The sequence below is a fragment of the Phyllostomus hastatus genome, unplaced genomic scaffold (assembly GCF_019186645.2).
Source record: "Phyllostomus hastatus isolate PE091 unplaced genomic scaffold, TTU_PhHast_1.1 phas_contig_57, whole genome shotgun sequence".
Classification (NCBI taxonomy): Eukaryota; Metazoa; Chordata; class Mammalia; order Chiroptera; family Phyllostomidae; genus Phyllostomus; species Phyllostomus hastatus.
The window spans coordinates 2,888,281-2,907,249 of record NW_025333912.1 but is presented as its reverse complement, the minus strand read 5'-3'; the positions used below and the strand labels follow the sequence as shown (position 1 = coordinate 2,907,249).

The following is an 18,969-nucleotide window of genomic DNA, read 5'->3' as shown; positions in this document are numbered from 1 at the left end:
AGAAACTGGTGACCCACAAGAGTGGGTGAAAATAGGTTAGAAACAAAGGAGAGTGGGAAGTGGGTGGCAGGGGTGGAAGGAGTTGACCCTTCTCTGCATATAACATTTTGTATAGCTATGACTTACAACCCCAAGAAATGTCACTCCAATGTGGGAAGGGAAAAATGGAATGTAAACAATAACAAATATACCTACATTACCAAAAGGATAACATAGTTATGTTTAAAGGGTTGGTAAGAAAAGAACTAACCTAAGAAAAAAAGAATTCTACCTAAATGTTATAATTTAGTAGTAAATATGTTTCTCACAGGGATATGGGTTATCAATTTTGAAATTACTTAATATAGTGTATGCTAGAAAAATAACAAGTAAATATATATAGAAAATGAGAGCCAGGTTTATCACTGATAAATAGCCAGACTCTCGGGAGGACCTTCCTCCCCTCATGATCCCTGCCTGTTAGTGTTCATGCCCTTGTATAATGCCCTCTCCTTGAATATGACAGGAGCTGTGATTTGCATCTAACAATATGGTATGGCAAAGGTGACGAGATGTCTCACTTCTGTAATTATAGTTCATTACACGAGACTCCACCTTGCTACAGGATTTGCTCTAGAGACTCTCTAGCTAGCTTGGGGTAAGTGGCCTTGTTGGGAAGCCCATGTGGCAAGGAGCTGAGGGTGGCCTCTGGGAGTTGGTGGTGGCCTCCAGCCCACAGCAAGAAGCTGGGGCCCTCTGTCCTGAAACTACAAGGAAAGGAATTCTGCTAACAATCTACATGACACTAGAAGCAAATTCTTCCCCCAACAGAGCCTCCAGGTGAGAGGCAGCATGGACAACACTGTGACTTCAGCTTTGTGAGACACCAAGCAGAGCACCCAACTAAGCCAGGTCCAGATTCCTGGCCCACAACAATGGAGCAATAATAAATATATGTTGTTTAAAGGTATTAGGTTTATGCTGCAATAGTATGCAGCATTTGATAACTGATACAACAGAATATAAGCAGTGAGAATACCTAGGACTCAGATTCTGGTTTTGAAACAAAATTATTCAATCGAAGAGACCAGAATCTTTGAAGCAGTGACTGATTTGGGGGCTAAAACAGAAAAAAATATCTGCTCCTGGAATATCTTATGTGTCAGAAAGTAAGGATGTGCTCAAAGTAATATGAGGTCTTATGTAAAGGACATAGAAGCCAACCTGAAGAAACTTGTAATGGCCAAAGTTGGAAGGATTTTAGCAATTAAATAAATGAGGGAAAGGGAACAGCTCTTCCCTACGGAATTCCAATTATTGTAGAAGAAAGAGGGAAAGAGAAATCACCACTAGGCAAACATCACAGGAGAATTATTGCAGACAAGTTCCACGAATAGATGTTAAAATTAGTAGTGAAAGTATGAGTAGAAACAGGATGTATAGACTCCAAGTATCTCTCTCAATGTTCATTAACTATAATGAAAAAGCAATAACTTTAGAGTTATTGCTTTTGTGAATAATACTCAGTGGTCATCACCTTCATCAAGTGATCAAGGTTAATATTACTAGTAATCAGACATATTGACATAATAAACCCCCAAATGTCATGTAATGAGGACATACCATTGTTGTGGAATTCTTGCCAAAAATGCATAACACATTGTAATCAAGAGAAAACAACAAACAAACCAAATTGAAGGAGATTCTACAAAATCACTGAGTAGTAGTCTTCAAAGGTATCAAAATCATGAAACAAAAGAAAGGACTGGGAAATTGTCACAGCCTGGAGAAGTCCAAGACGAAACAATAATGAAATGCATGTGGGATCCTGGGTGGGGTTCTCAAACAGAAAAGGATGTTAGTGGAAGTGTATGGTTTGATTAATGGTATTGTATCAATGCTAATTTTCTAAACTAATCATTGTATTGTAGGTAAAGATGGTGAAATTAGGGAAAGCTAGCTGAGGAACCTCTGTACTACTTTTTAGTAAATCTAAAATTAGTTCCAAATAAAGAGTTGAACTTGCAACTCAGTAATAAAAGGCAACCCAATCAAAAAAAGGGCAAAGGATCTGAATAAACAGTTCTCCAAAGAAGATACATAGAGGGCCAGTAAGTACATGAAAAGATACTTAATTAACATCATTAGTCATTAGAGAAACACAAATCAAACCTGTAAGATGCCAGTTCACACCCACTAGTATGGCTAGAACCATCAGAAAGTCAAATAGTAACAAGTGGGGTGGTGTGGATATGGAGAAATCAGAACACTTAAACCTTCTTCGTAGGAATGTAAAATGATGCAGTAGTTTAGGAAAACAATCTAGCAGTTCCTCACATCTTTCATTTTATAGAAGAAGCAAACACGAAATCAAATGAAAAAGGGAATTTAAGAATATTTTTCTCTATCCTGCTGAAAATACATCCCAAATGATTAGGTTGCCCTACAAAATAGGCTGCTTCATTAATTCTTTTAAAAAGTGAAATTTTGAATAAAACACATTAGAGATATATACAGAAGTATTTTAGGAATCAAATGACCCAATATTTGCTTTAAAAATACTATAAGAAAAAAAGAGATGAAGTAAATATGGCAAAATATTGATAACTGTTGAACCTGAGGGATGGGTAAATGGGGGAAGTATATTTTTTTCTTCATTGAGATATGTTTGGGCCAAAGGACATACAAACCACTTTGAAAAACACTTCTGGGGAACAAGGTAGAAAATATATAAATGAGAATAACAGATATGTAAATGGTGGTTTCCAAATCATAGGCAACATCTTTCACAAAAAACTGTTCAAATAAAAGAAGACATTCTTCAAATCTACTCAGATTACATTGTGGTTGTTACATGTGAATAACACATGTTTTATTGATATTCAGAAATGCTCAAATACTAGTTCAGGAAGGACTTTTTAAGTATAGATTTTATAATATCACACTAAAATCACTTTACTATGACTGCAATACTTACTCCCTGAGACTCGGCTCCTTGAAATGGAGAGGAGTGCACCTTCTTCTTCGGCTTGGCAGCTCTAAAGACAGATCTTCTGAATTATTTTCAAATGTAACAGTGTTGTTTGAAACAAAATTGGTATTTGTCAAGTCCTGTAGTGTTCTACCACCTGAAAAGAATATTATTTTCATAAATATTTATAAACATAGAGATATGGAAATAGATAGGGGACATTTAGTGGTATGCAAGTCATTGGCAGCAAATTTTTTAACAATAATCAAGTCAGAATTTTAATTACAATAGCAGCACTACAATTATTTGTATATCAGTTTCATTTTTATCCAGCCATAATGAGAAAAAGACACTTAAAATTTGAAACAAACTATCAACGTAGCCCACATTTTAATTCTGAAGTTCTATATTGGCTGAGAAAAATTCCTCATGGTTTAACTCTATTCACAGAACCCCACAGACTACTGCATTCACTCAACATGTGTCATCACTCGGCCACTCTGTGAAAGGTAGGTACCATGAAGAACAGAGATGAAAGACGGATCATGTCCTCCAACATGTCCTGTCACTCTGAAGCTTTGTCCTTCTTTTGCTTCAGAATTCCCTTTGCCCGGAATAGCCTTATCCCTTAGAATCCTAGTGTCTTCTAACTTGAAAGGATATCTGCACCCTCATGTTCATAACAGCATTATTTACAATAGCCAGGGCGTGGAAACAGCCCAAGTGTCCATGGGTGGATGAATGGATCAAGTCATGGTATATAAATACAATGAAGTATTATTTGGCCAGACAAAAACGGACGAAATCCTACCATTTGTGATAATAGAGATGGACTTTAAAGATCCTGTGCTAAGTGAAATAAGTCAAACAGAGTAAAAGAAATATTGTATGATCTCACTTATATGTGGAATCTTAAAACAAAACAAACAAACAAAAAACCCAATCAAACTCACAGAACAAGTCATAAGTACGACTTATGGCTACCTGAGGCAGGGGGCTTAAGAGGAAGGGAAATTGGTCAAAAGGTACAAACATCTAGTTATAAGATAAATAAATAAGTACTAGGGGTGTAATGTACAACATGATGACTCTAGTTAACACTGCTGTGTGATATATAGGAAAATTGTTAATGAGTAAACACCAAGAGTTCTTATCACAGAGAAAAGACTTTTTTTTCTTCTGTCTTCTGTTGTACCTGAGATGATGCATGCTCGCTGAACCTATTGCGGTCATCATTTCACAGCATGTGTACATCAAACCACCATGCTGTACACTCTGAACTTACACAGGGATACATATCAGTGATTTTTTAATAAAACTGGAGAAAAATCCCTGTGTTCTACACACATTTAGTGAATTGTTAGGCTCCCAGTGAAAAATTTCTAATAATAAAGGAATATCCATAGAATCCAGTGTTAAGGAAAAAATGTGAGATAAGTAATGTTTTATAGAGTATGATTTAAAGTCTGCACACATATACCAAAATGTTGACTGCAGTTGTTCTGGGTGATTGTTTTTCCTGCTATTATCTGATTCTCTACTTTCAATTTTCTGCCTTGAGTGTTATGTTAATAACTTGAGAGAAAATAAGAAGAAAACAGTAAGGTAAAAATCCTACCTATCCTTTAGGGCCTAAGATGCTACCTATTTTATAATACCTTTGCAGGTTCCTCTAGTCACAATTACTTCCCATCACATCCCTTGGCATAACACATGTGCTTGTATTAAAGCCTTTCTCACACTTACCACTGTATTTGTGACTTTTACATACACGTACCCTGAGAAAAGGGAGTTGATATTATTTATTTTTAATCCTCTAAAACACCCAGAATAAATACCTTTAATCACATTAAATATATACTGTTGTAAAAGTCCCACCCTAAGGAATCTTGCAATTGTCTTCAATAAAATCAATCCAGCACAATTCCTTATTATATATACTTAAAACACTCAACTTCCTTCAAACATATGAAAAAGGAAATTATCTGTCTAATGACATTATCAGATAGCTCTGTGGGAAAGGCCAATCTGTTTTTTAGGTTATTAAATGTCCAAGACAGTCTCACTGTTATCTTTCCAAAGTATTAAGTTTTATTTAAATTCCTTCATATTTCCTATAGATCAAGCTACACAGTTAAGCAGTTTTTAAATTCCATAAAAATATCAGTTATAACAAGAAATACTTCACTAGTTAACTGGAAAAAAAAAAGAAAAAGAAAACACTTTTAAAGCTTGGCTACTTCAAGTATTGGCCTACCTGATGTTTGTGTTCTCTGGGTGACTTTAACTTTCACGCCTGTTGTCTTCTGCATATCATCACTTACTTGGAAGACTGGTGAGCCATCCCGGGTGAAATTTTCTTTCATTATCAGATTTTTACTAGAAGAAATACGCAAAGGTCTTGAACCCTCATGAACATTGTTAAGGAAAGAATCTTGTATGTTGGGTGAATATATCTGAGATAAAGAATTAAACACCTTTGAATTAAAGTCTGGCTTAATTTTCTGATTTTCCAAGTTTTTCCCCTCATCAGCTTGGTCAGTTTCAGCTGATACTCTCTGACTGGGGTCAGGTATTATCTGCATTACTTCATGGCTATCTGGAGAAGGAGCTATGCACGTCTTCCTTTTCTTTGACTGGGATGTCTTTTTACTTATTCTTTTCACTTGGCACTCTCCTTTTATCACTTCTGCACAGGGATCATCTCTCTTTTTAGTCAGAGTTGTATTCTTAGGTGCTTCCATTTGGTTTCCAGAATCAGAATCTGTTTCATTCGTAACATATTTTAAACCTGATTCTAAGGAGAGAGATGTCTGTAAAGAATCTAACTGAAAAATAGGTTTGTTTTTACCTTGTGCCAAAATGTCCTTTGTCTTGCCTGATTTTTTCCCATGCTTTTTAACTTTATAAGGATTTGAAATTTGCTCACAATTTTCTTTTTCATTACTATTGATTTCAATACAGTATCCACTGATAATACCTTGGCATCCAAGTCTCTGTTTAGATTCATTTATTTTAAAATTGTAATCTCTTGTGTCATTTTGTAGGCCATGCATGTCTTCGTCATTATCCCTATATATTTGGTTCATTTCCGAAATTATTTGTGTCTTCCGATTCACTTTCTGCCTAAGCTTCTTCTTTGTTTTTGAATCATTTTGCTGAGCAGGTTGCATCTCAGTTACATGGTTTTGCAAATTCAACATATTCAGGGTCTCGTAATCATATAAATTTCCATTATCTTTAGTAGAAAGATAAGCTGTTTGAAATTCATTTGTGACTTCTGAGTTTTCAGAAATACTCTCTTTATCCTTTTGGGTGAGGGAAAAGTTGTTACCTTTTACTGAGTCATGCACACCTTTGTTATTAAACTCATTTATTTGGTTCATTTCTAAAATTATTTCTGTTTTCCGACTTCCTTTATCCCTGAGCCTCTTATTTATTTTTGATTCATTTTGCTTTGCAGGTGGCATATCAGTAACTTGCTTTTTCTCCCCCAAAATGTTTTCAGTATCATAACTACAGAGGTTCCTATTTCCTCTGGTGGAAGGATCAGCTACCTGAAGCTCATTTGAGTCCTCTAGGTTTTCAGGAATGAGCTCTTTATCTTTTTGGATTAGAGAAAATAAGTTACCCCTTTCTGGGTCATGACTATATTTGTCATTATTTTCATGTACTTGGTTGATTTCTGAAATTATTTCTGTCCTCCGACGTACCTTTTGCCTAAGCTTCTTATCTATTTTTGTTTCATTTTGACAAGCAGGTTGCATATCATGGACATACTTTTTCACCCTCAAAATATTTTGAGTCTCATAATCATATAGGCTTCCACTATTTTTGGTAGAAAGGGAAGGTATTGGAAGCTCACTTGGGTTTTCTAGGTTTCCAGAGATGATTTCTTTACCCTCTTGGGTTTGGATGGAAAAGTTACCTTTTGGTGGGCCTTGCTCATCTTTATCATTATCCCTGTATATTTGGTCCATTTCAGAAATTATTTGTGTCTTCCGATTTACTTTCTGCCTAAGCTTCTTATTTATTTTTGATTCATTTTGTTGAGCAGGTTGTGTATCAGTGACATCCTTTTTCAAATCCAACATATTTTGGGTCTCAAAATCACATAAATTTCCATTATGTTTGGTGGAGAGATCAGCTGTTTGAAATTTACCTGTGACTTCCAGGTTTTCAGAAATGGTTTCTTTATCCTTTTGATTTAGGAATAAGTGACCTTCTTCTAATTTCTGAATCACAAATGTCTGTCTAGAAGCTTTATTTTTATTACAAGCTAGAGAACTTTGACCCGTATTAAATTTACTTTCCCACTGAAATTTATCTGAATTTTGGGAGAAAGAGCATGTTTCCTCTTGCTCATTTGTTGCATGTACTCTTTTCTTCTTACTATCCTCTGTGCTTTGTATGTTATCTTGATCGAAGTCACTGTGAGGGTTTATTGTCTTCAGTATATTCAACTGAGTCAGCTGTTCAGTATTGAAGATAAAATTTGGATTTTCTGAATCCCTGTTGCCATTCAAGCCAACAGATCTTTTTTCTGGTTTATTTTCAGTCTTTTCCTCTACATTCATTTCTGAATTATTTTTAATCTGTCTCTTTGATCTTATTCTCTTTTTGTCAGAGCTTGAATCTTTCACTTTTCTAAAAGTTTTGATTCCACAGTCATTCGATGTTTTATTACATTTATTTTTAGTGCCTTTTGAAACCGTAACAATTTGACTTACTTCACTAGCAGTTAAATCCATATCAGAATCATACACAGTTTTCTGCCATTGAAAGTCATCATTACCCTGAACTTGATTCATGCACTGTGCAGTAGGCTCACTTGCAGACTCAGATGAGCCAGGAAGGCACTGTGTGTTTCCTTGCATTTTAATATTCATTTCATTAGTACGATCATTTATCTCATTATTCCAATTTAATTCTGCGTTTGAAATCCCTTGTTGATCTAAACGAGTCACACAAGGATTGTCTGAAGAAGGATTATTTGATTCCAGAAATGATGCATGCCTTTTCCTTTTAGTTATGTTACTAAGAGACTGTTTCTCCTCTCTGTGGCTGATAGCCTGGGAATTTTTCATCTCACCCATTAGAGAACTCTTGGAACCCTGGTCTGAGTGAGAATAGCTTTCTGTAAAATAAAGGGAAAGAAAATTCAGAAATAAGTAATGACATGATTATTATTTTAAACAAATTAGATTAGAAATCAAGCTATTTCACAGAGAGGATTTCTGAGAATGTATCCTATCCAGACACTTATAAAGAATTTATGCTGATAGCAAATAAAATAGAAATCATGAGAACAGTCACAAGTCACATTCCATGTTTGTATCTAAGTAAAATATACACTGAGGACTCACTCTGCTTTGGCCCCAACAATAAAGTGGAGTGTAGCCAACAGCAGAGCCATTAAAAAAATATTTCTAAAGTGGGAGAGGGCCAGCAAATGACCCCAAATTAGAGTGATAATTCTGATAAGAACTACTATCAGAAAGCTATCAGCAGATAGCTAAGTTTCTATAAGTTATACAGAATTTTATAAATTAAATTTTTAGAATGGAAAAATAACTCTAAGCTCTAAATTTAATATAGTTATAATTCCATATCCCAGTTGGAAAATCTGTGACAAATACACAAGTCAGGCTACACCGCACAATTATTATTTTGAAATACCATGTAAATAAAATGTGTCATCATTTTCTCCCGTTCAACCATTATGCACACTCAAGTTTTTGCTTTACCACTAATTGGTTATGATCTTGAAAAACTCACTACATCTATCTAGGCCCACAATTTTCATAACTATGAACGCGAGAAAATGAAACTAATATGGCATCTTTTGATTCATAAGCTAATATACCAAGTAAAGCTCTTTAGGCTGATTCATTTCTAAATATTGCCTTCAGAGTAACAGTACCAGGCCACTGTGGATCTGACATTTCTCAGCATATTTACTTTTAAATTAAAATTTTCACCAGCAGTATAAAAATAGTAGAAGCCAGCAAATATGAAACATAAAAGATCTAACTTATTAACTGTTTATATACCATGGTCATCAAGAAGAAAATCTGATGAATGTAAACTATTTTAAATATAACACTCAAAATGAAATTTTTAAAAAAATCTCACCTTTGGGAAGTATATCAACATTGGAAGAAATATGTTCTGAATCATCTAAAGCACACACATTTTGATTATTTTCTGTAAGACATAATAATTCCAAATTATACTGAGTTGATAAAGCCTGCCTTGTTGATACTGAAGAAGGAACATCAGATGACACATTTGATATAATGTTGTTGTCACATTGCATTTTCTCTTTATCTTCATCATCATCATCATCATCATTTGAAGTTAATGGAACCCTAAAGGGAAGTGGGAATGAAAAGTTTGTATTTTACAAAAATTATTTAGAAAATTACATGGATAGTTCTTTGTTGATCTCAGTTATTTAAGATCCAACCACAAATCCCCTCTGTTACCTTTTTGTGTTCAATGAGGACAATTATAAGTGGTATGAAGAAGGCAGTACCTAACAGTACAGAACTTAGAGTAAAACAGAATGCTTATCTTCATAGCCCCAGAAGACCCAAAAGGAGATAACTGTTATAAACACTGGTTGGGCTATAAGGATAATAATAATGAAACATTTAAATAAAGTTCAAACATACTTTTAAATATTCATATATAATATTTGTAGTTTTCCTATAATTAATTCTATGGAATACTCAAAACTCTTACTCTGGTTTCTAACAAGTATAATCGTCTGTAAAGTTATGTGTGAAATGAAGTTTGCTGTTTCCAAAGACATCCATGTAAACGAAAGCCATGTTCCTAGAGTAGTTCAATCTGTGGGAGAGGGGATGGGAGGGAGCTGGAAAGGACAGAAACCCACATAAATAACTGGAGATGTGACAAACTACCTTCTTGAATTCAAAGAATGAAGAGTAACATCAAAGAAAGTAAGAGGGGGTGAGCAAATGAACCCAAATAACAGTGATATTTTCTAGTTCTGGTCTATTATAGTAGTGCTGCTATATATATGCCTTTTGAAATATATGTACACAGTTCTGTTGTAGAATTACTGGGTTTGCATACAGTATTTGGGTACAGAAACTTAGGGTATTCTTATTGTGTTCCCATTATTTAAATGCTTGCTCTTGGGTTTTGTAGATTTTCCTTTTCAGATTAACCCTTGTACTCCTAGTTTGCTGAAAGTTTTTTCAAAAATGGCTGTTGAAATTTATCAAATGCCTTTTCTGTATTATTGAAAAGATACTACTTTTATCTTTTTTCTATTAATATGGTATTTTACTCCGAATCAAAATTCCATAACAGAATGTATAGATGTATATGTGCATTATGTAAAGTGACAAGTTAATTCTAAAATTCACATGGAAATGCAAAGAGCCAGGAATAGTCAAGAAAATATTCATAAACAAAAACATAAGATGGGGATTCACACTATCAAACACCAAGACTTAGAGCAGTGAGTTCAGAAACACGCAAACACATGCAGTCACCGGACTTAGGATCCAGATGACACTGCGATGAGGTGGGGAAAGGATGATCTTTTCTAAACAAATGGTGTAAGGCCATAGGATTTACACATTAAAAAATATATTATGACCCTTCCCTCACACTCTATAAAGATTTTTGCACTTTTCTAACAGGTATGTAATACTGAAAACAAAAATACACTTAAAAATAAAATGAAATTTTATAGAGGGCAAGCTGACATTTGATTTGTGTGTTTTTATCAAATGGTGTGTGCATAATGACAGCCAAATATTCTTGAAAAAGAATTAAAGGAACTACAAGACAACAAAATGTATTATTTTCAGCAAGTAAAAGGTATTGGTACAGTGTGGTGCTAATACAGTGTAATAGGCAAAACAATGAAGCAAACTAGAAAGAATAGAAAGTAATGTAGTATGTATAAAAATTTTTTACTATGGTACAAATAGCATTCAATATATATAAATACATTTATTTGTGCATTTAAATAAAAGCAACAAACTTTTAAGTTACATAACCAAAAGAACACTAAGAGAGAAGAGGATGTTGGTCAGTGCTATTAATTCGCTGAGTCATTTGACCACTCTAGACCTCAGAGACTGTCTTTAATGCAACAAGTTTGAAATAAGGTGTTTACTACATCTCATACTCAAGTTAATCAAAGTCAAGAGGAGAACAACAATGAAATTAATTTTAAAGCTTGGTCAGTATGCAAGTTAATAAACATTGAAAAAATTATCAGATTTAGCCAGCAGAAAACATGAGGCCAGTGGTGACCTGAGGGAAAAGAAAGAAAAGAAATAAAAAGTGGTAGGATCCACAGATGAACTTAGTGATTGAATGAGGCTAAGTTTCCTTGCAGCCCTGGAGATACAATCTGAGCAAGATACTACAAACCATCTCATTCCTACCTTAGAAGACAACTCCAAGTTAATGAAACCCAAACATTATATAACACACACAAATAATTATTGTGTTATATACAAATTTAAGTACTCTGAACAAATGTAATTTAAACTCACGTAACTAAAGGTCCATCTGTACCTCCTCCTTCTCTACAGTGTATGGAAAAGCTGAATTTTATTTTAAAATGTAAAACTAAACACTATTATATTATGTCTTCAATTTCCTTTATTGGTACAATGTTAACAAGTATTTCATTATTTATTTTTAAATGTTTTTCTGTTTTTCAAGGAAGCAAACCAAATAAAAACTTTCAGAGTACAACTTAGGTAGAAGTGTGCAAGTCAATATTTAACCAAATTTTGAAGCAATTACCTTGCAAATGGAAGACGCATCGATTTGCACTGTTTACTAACACATTTATTCTTGCTGGCTGGCAGTACAAAGGGACTCTGATGGAACTATTTTTGAAAAAAAAAAATGAAAAGGAATAAAACTTCAAATCTCATTAAATCATGTTTGTTAGTAAAGTACCAAATTATACAAGAATACCAATAGTGATAGAACAATTCTTACGTTAGTCTTTAATAACTAGGTGAGAATAGTGTGATGAGGTTAAACACAGTTCATCCTTAACCATGCCATTCAAAGATAATTACCACTAATATTTAGGTATACAACCTCCCAAACTTTCTCCTATGTGTAAGAATAAATACACATATGTATAACTACACATATATGACATCTTTACACATACAGTGTTTTTGATTTGTGGCTGGGCGTAGGGCCAACTTAACTGATACATGGATTTTGACAGTGTGGGTTTGCACCCCTAAACCCTGCACTCCATACTGTTCCGAGGTCACATGTATATGAAGTACACTCATGTCTACATAAGTACTATGTCATTATTGGATTTTATAATATACATTTTTAAATGGTCTTTCAAAATTCAAAGTCTGGGTGATTTAAATGTAGCTTTTAAATTTTTACTTATTTATATTTGCTAAATTTTCACATGTTTTCTGGACATGTTTTAATTATCTAGTAAGGACCACAAAATTAGGCAATACATAACCTTGTTTTCTTGTTGCAGTGGTAAGCTGCAATAGAAATGGGTATGACCAAATCAACAAGCGAATTTTTAAATTCACATGGAAATGCAAATTTCCATGTAGCTAAAACAACTATGAAATAGAAGAAAAAGTTGAAGGGTTGTGGTAATTGAGTCAATATAGTATTAGCATAAAAACATACAAATATATTTAAATACAAAAATTTAAAAATAAAACAAATAGATCAACGAAATGGAACAGTTTAGAAACAGATCCACACATATTTGGTCAATTACTTTTTGATACAGGTACAAAAGCCAAATGGAGAGCCTTGGCATCCACACTTACCAGGCCATATATAAGGTAACCTTTCTCCAAACCAGGGGTACTGTCAGCAAAGGCCAAGGGAAGGCTCAGGTATCCGGTGGCAATGAGCACAGACCTCTCCCCCACTGCCCCACCTAGCAGTATCAATGAAGAACACCTGGGGACTCTGAACTTCCATTCTTGTTTCTTAATAACAGGGAGCCCCAGTCCTTCTCCTCTAGCATGGTGACAGAAGAGATCTAGTAGAGAGCCAGGATTGTCACTACTCTGCAACGGTAATAACCTCCACCTTCAAATTTCCCCCAGTCTTGGGGCCAGCAGAGGCCATGAAAGTCCTGTGGCACTGGCTGGTACCCGCCTGACTTCCTAGCCCCACCTATCAGTTAGAAGACACCCTCTTTCTGCCTGGGTGTCAATACAGACTGAGTGAGGAAACTAAATTTTGAACCCCACTTGGCAGTAGGTGGGACTTCCCTTTACCACAGGCATGGCATAGCATCAAAGGAAACCTGCTGAAACAGAGGTTTAAATAGGATCTGGAGTCTCATAACATCATACCTAAAATGTTCAAGATATAATAAAAATAACTCATCATACCAAATTAGGAAAAAATCTAAATTTGAATGTAAAAAGGCAATCAACAAACACCAGCACCAAGGCAGCACAGATCTTGGGATTACATAACAAGGATTTTAAAGCAGTATCATAAAAATGCTTCAATAGGCAATTACTACTAACATGCTCACAATAACAACAAAAGGGCATCTTGGCAAAGAAACAAAGTCTCAGCAAATAAATTGGAAATGTAAAGAACAGAATGGAAATTTAAAACTATAATTAAGAAATTAAATTAACTGAATTAATTAAATATAATTTTAAAAAGTAAAATCTCAACAGCAAAATAGAGAGAGCATGGACCGGAGTGGGGGGGCGGTGCAGGTTTGTGAACTTGAAGATAGAACAATAAAAAGTACCCAATCTGAGCAAGAGAGAAGAGATGGAAAAAATTAACAGAGGATCAGAGATTTGTGGGACTATAACAAAACTATAACATTCATGTTAAAGAGGGCAGGGCCAAAGTGTTTTGGAGAAACAGGGCTGAAAATGCCCCAAACTTAGCAAAAGAAATCAATCTGCATATTCAGGGGGAGTGAACTCCCAAAAATAAGCTCAAATAAATGTCATGTCATGTCCAAGACACAGCACAGTCAACCTTCTCCACACTAAAGACACAGAGAAAACTCTGAGGAGCGGTGAAAGAGGAATGACACCTTACCTAGAGGTAAGAAAAAATGAAAAACAAATAAGTATTTGACTCAAATGAGAAAGGTAACAATAAGATAAACCACAGAAAAGCAGAAGGACTTAACTATTGAAGATAAAAGCAAAAATTACTAAGTTTGAAACATCAAAATAGTAGAATTCAAAATTAAATCCAATGATTGATTTAAAAAAATACAGGGAAAAGCCCAAATACACAAAATTAGTCAATTGGGGAAATTATACATCACAGAAGAAATTAAAACAGACTACTCGGTCAACTCTATGCAAATCAATTTGAAAACATGGATGAAGAGAAAATTTTCTAAGGAAATATAATTGAATAAAAATTTTTCAGAGCAGAGAAAAGATACAAATTTTTAAAATGAGTTTAGTATATATATCACTTTTTAAAAAGATTTTATTTATTTATTTTTAGAGAGGGGAAGGGAGGGAGAAAGAGAGAGAACATCAATGTGTGGTTGCCTCTCACGTGGCCCCTACTGAGGACGTGGCCTGCAACCCAGGCATGTGCCCTGACTGGGAATGGAACCTGCGATGCTTTGGTTTGCAGCCCTGTATATCACTTTTATGAATGCCTAAAGACTATACAAGAAGAAAACTTCAAAGAAACCTCACTGCCCTGGCTGGTATGGTTCAGTGGATTGAGTGCTAGCCTGCAAACCAAAAGGTCACAGGTTCGATTCCTAGTCAGGGCACATGCCTGGGTTGCAGGTCAGGTCCCTGGTTGGGGCATGAAAGAGGCAACCACACACTGATGTTTCTCTCCTTCTATTTTTCCTTCCTTTCCCCTCTCTAAAAAATAAATAAATAGATAGATAGATAGATAAATAAATAATAAAATCTTTATAAAATCCAACAAGTCCAAGAAAGTAGACACCAAAGTTGTATGCTGTCCCTTTATCCTTCAGCTTCTGCATCTACTTACCCTCTGTTATTTACTTTTCCTGAATCGGATGCTGATCTCAGCCCTTTTTATAGTTCTCCAAAGAGAAGCATACAAAAAGCTTCTGAGAACAACGTTGACTTTACTGAAGGTTTTTTAGAGACAGTGGAGGGAAGGACCTTTAAGTCACATAACTCAAAGCAAATAGTTGAGCAATTTTTTTGGCTATCTGTTCTTCAAAGTTCCTTGAGATGTGTGTGATATGACCCTCTCCCCTTCCATATCTTGTCAATTAACTTCCTTCTCCTATTCTCTAAGTTAATACCTGTGGGCTCTACATTCCTCACTGCTATATCTAACTCTAGTCTTAGTAATTTATTCAGGGCAATTCAATTCAGCCCTGCAAGCTGATTAGCAAAAACAAAGTCTGCCTTTTCCCTGACTCCCTCTAGCCACCCACTCAGTGAAACATCTCTCTTTTCCTGAGGAGGTACTAAGTGGGTAAGGCACAACACTTCTGCTCACTGGCTGTCCTAGGTGTCAAATTTATGAGGCTAGTAATTACCCCTCCTGTAAACATTATTCCACAAGGACATTTCCACAAATCCTTTCTTCATCCAAATGTGGATTACATTAGACAATAAAATACCTATTCTTGGGCTAGTTTTTATAAAAAATTCTGACAAATGAGCTAAACATTGACTATATAGGTTGAAAGAGTTCATATCTTCTTACAGCAAAGACTATGCGTTTAAGAGATTTATAAATGGCTTTTATAAGTTTTTAAAATAGTGATTTGCAGAAAATTTAGAAAATACAGAAAAATACACACGCAATAAAAAGTAATGACATTTTTGTAATAGCTGACATTTATTGTACTCATTCTATTGCCATAACACATGCTAGCCACATTTAACTCTTTCACTAACTCTTCATTATTCACATCATGCATATGAGGACACTGAGGTTTAAAGAGTTTAAAGCCAAGGTCACAGAACTAGGAAGTAACAGAGTTGCGATCTAATAGGCAATCTCATTTAAAAAGCCACCCTCTGCCCTGGCTGGCATAGCTCAGTGGATTGAGCTCGGGCTGCGAACCAAAGTGTTGCAGGTTCGATTCCCAGCCAGAGTACATGCCTGGGTTGCACGCCATGACCCCCAGCAACCGCACATTGATGTTTCTCTCTCTCTCTTTCTCCCTCCCTTCCCTCTCTAAAAATAAATAAAATCTTTAAAAAAAAAAGCCACCCTCTGAAGCACTAAACTGCCTCTAGAAGCTATTAAGAAATTTATCTACAATTGAGACTTTGCTGACCTTTCTTCATTTATATATTATATGTTTTGCCTTCTCATTAGTTATTCCTTCAAAAATTATTTTCCTTATTTAGATAATTAATTTCATTAACATTTGGTCTTTCTCCCTTCCTGATTCTTTATTGATTTTATTTTCACCAAGTTAGATTATAAAAGTTTTTAAACTATTAATATTAATGCCTTATCTGGCACATGCTTAATTTTCCCCATCTACAACCTTTTTGTCTTTATTATTTTTGTCTTCTAAAAATTTTTTTGAGAAAAATCTATCAATAACTTCCATTATGGTTTCTATGTTTCTAGGTACAGAAAGGCCTCTCCTCCCTAATGTGAATTTATTTGTAATTTCTTCTCATTTTATCTGATTTCCGTTTTTTACATTTAAATCCAACTAGAATTTATTTTAGAGAATGGTATAAAATAGGATCTTCCTCTATATTTTCCTCTAATTGTTTTTCAATTATGTTCATCTTTTTCTTTTCTTTTCTTTCTCTCCTCCCCTCCCCTCCCCTCCCCTCCCCTTTTTCAAATTGTAAGAGAAACATTATTTAGAAAGTTACCAAGGAGCTACAAGTGAGCCAGCTGGGCTGTGTGGACTCGGGAAAGAAGTCATAGGACGAAAGAAGGGCCGCGGGGCTCAGGAGCGAGAAGCTGCGGCAATGCGCCGGAGGGGAGAGAAGAGAGGGAAGGGAAAGGAGTGGGTGTGCTCCCTGAGAGGGAGAGCCACCTGTTCATTTTTTTTACTAATACTAATTATTTCCTAATTTGAAATACTACCTTTCTACTAACGCCTTTCATGTTTTGTAGTATGTTTAGGGGTCATTACGTTCCACTGAGCTGTCTAACCTGTGTTACTTTTAATCAAAATCTAATCTTTATAGGAAAATTTCAATAACCAATTATAATAAATGGTAATGTTGTTAGCTGGTTAATATTAATATTATCATTCCTTTGCACAAAGTTTAAGACATGAATCTCTAACCCTAATGCCACTAATTTCCATCATTCTCAGGAGTGCTAAAAAACTGCACTGCTTACATGCACTTCTTACCTCAGAAAGAGTGCTCATTTCGATCGCAGTTATCAAGTTATTGTTCACTTGTGCTTCTATTTCTATTAGCTTCTTATTCTGTATAAGTACAAAAAGAAAGACCCCTTTAATCAATTAAAATTTGGAGTTTATTATACCATACATTTATGAATATGAATACAATTCATTGACAAAACTTAGAACATAAATGAGATAACATTGGGCTAAAACTGAAACCACATTGACTTAGAAAGTACATAGTTCAAAGACACACACACATAGTTCATAGACACACACACACTGAATGCTTGTAAACTCTCAATCATAAATTTTCTACAAACATTTTTCTAGCTTCTAATAATAATAATAATACATATCACATGGCAAGTGTAATATGTTTGTCAGCCACAGGAATTTAACCCTCAAGTGTAATAGGTCATTTTTGCATTTTTAAATTAATTTCTACTAATTTTAGAGTTAGACCTATATGGCAAACTAGCTAATCATTGGATCTTAGTGCCTCGTCTATGGACAGAGATGGACATTGGAAGGAAAAGCAACGACTACCAACTCCATTCACTTTGGTTTGTAGCCAGTGAAATGCTGAGACTAGAGGAATATAGACACTCTGGGAACTCCCCTCCTTTCAATTCACTGGAGGAGTGAATTTTAACAAGATGGAGGAGCCCATCTTGTTAAAATGTATTAATGCACAAAACTTTGCTTATAAGCAATCAAAGGTTAATCAAGGTATTTATTATACAGGTTTGTGGAGTCACAACTACACATTTAGAATGTAGCGTTAGGACATCTATTTTATTACAGTTTGCCCATGAACATGGTACACTCTTTCAATAATTTTTCACAACTGGAGAGTTGAAAGCATTTTTTAGAACTTCTATAATAATACAGTTAAGATTTTAGTTGTAATTTAGAATTCAAACACAATGTAGTTTCCATACCAAATTATTTAGCTTTAGGCGAAGAAATGTGTTCTCAAAATTCAGTTTTTCCACTTCTTTTTGCAATAACATCTTTTCTGTTGTAATTCTTCGAGAATTCTCTTTCTCTCTACTAAGAGCCTGAGCTAGTGCCCTGTTGTTGTGCTTTAAAGATATTTTGAAAATAGAAGAATTGTCTGTAAAAAAGAATTTAATAGTTAATGTTGAACTTAGACCTTAATAAAATTTCAGATCCCTTAATAAAACTATTTTAGACAAAATGCACTTCACTTTATAAGTTTTAACTGAAGTTTGGAAAAAAGAGAAAATGACAATACAGATGGAGTTTAGAAAAAAATGTAGAGTTTGGAAGTGAAGAAATAAAAGCTAGATAGATAAGTAAAAGTCATGAGAAATGCAGAATGTTTATGAATACAGAGTTAGAAATAAGGGGACTCTTCTGTAGACACAGCACTCTAGATAATTAGATCAATCACAAAAACTACATCGCTGATAGCTGCTGCTCTGCCTTCCTTTTTGCCTTTGACTAGCAGGTAGAATGGAGAGGCTGATCCTGCAGCTCTACCTGGAGATGTTCCATAGAAATTAGGGTGGCCAATCTGAAAAATTTAAAGCCAGTTTCTGTGGCTCCAGAATTGAACAAATTAGTTAATGCTCCCAAAGTCCAGTTTTCAAAACTTTTAGTGAAAGGGAGCATACTTAATATAACTTTGGATAAATTATCTAAACCCTATGGG

The 18,969-nt window shown here is 34.8% G+C and overlaps 1 protein-coding gene across 2 annotated transcripts in view; it reads right to left on the bottom strand.

Annotated features, from left to right (window-relative positions):
• The window catches only part of SGO2 (shugoshin 2), a 38,355-nt gene that overhangs the window by 9,414 nt on the left and 9,972 nt on the right, over positions 1-18,969 (bottom strand). Inside the window, exons 3-8 of one of the 2 annotated variants that reach the window (XM_045847559.1) lie at positions 18,233-18,408; positions 17,292-17,369; positions 11,753-11,838; positions 9,086-9,321; positions 5,208-8,087; positions 2,957-3,107 (exon numbers count right to left, since the gene is read on the bottom strand). In XM_045847559.1, coding sequence (XP_045703515.1) covers positions 2,957-3,107; positions 5,208-8,087; positions 9,086-9,321; positions 11,753-11,838; positions 17,292-17,369; positions 18,233-18,408 — 3,607 coding nt within the window. Of the gene's footprint in view, positions 1-2,952; positions 3,108-5,207; positions 8,088-9,085; positions 9,322-11,752; positions 11,839-17,291; positions 17,370-18,232; positions 18,409-18,969 lie in introns of those variants that run through there. The other variant, XM_045847560.1, reaches the window with a different exon arrangement.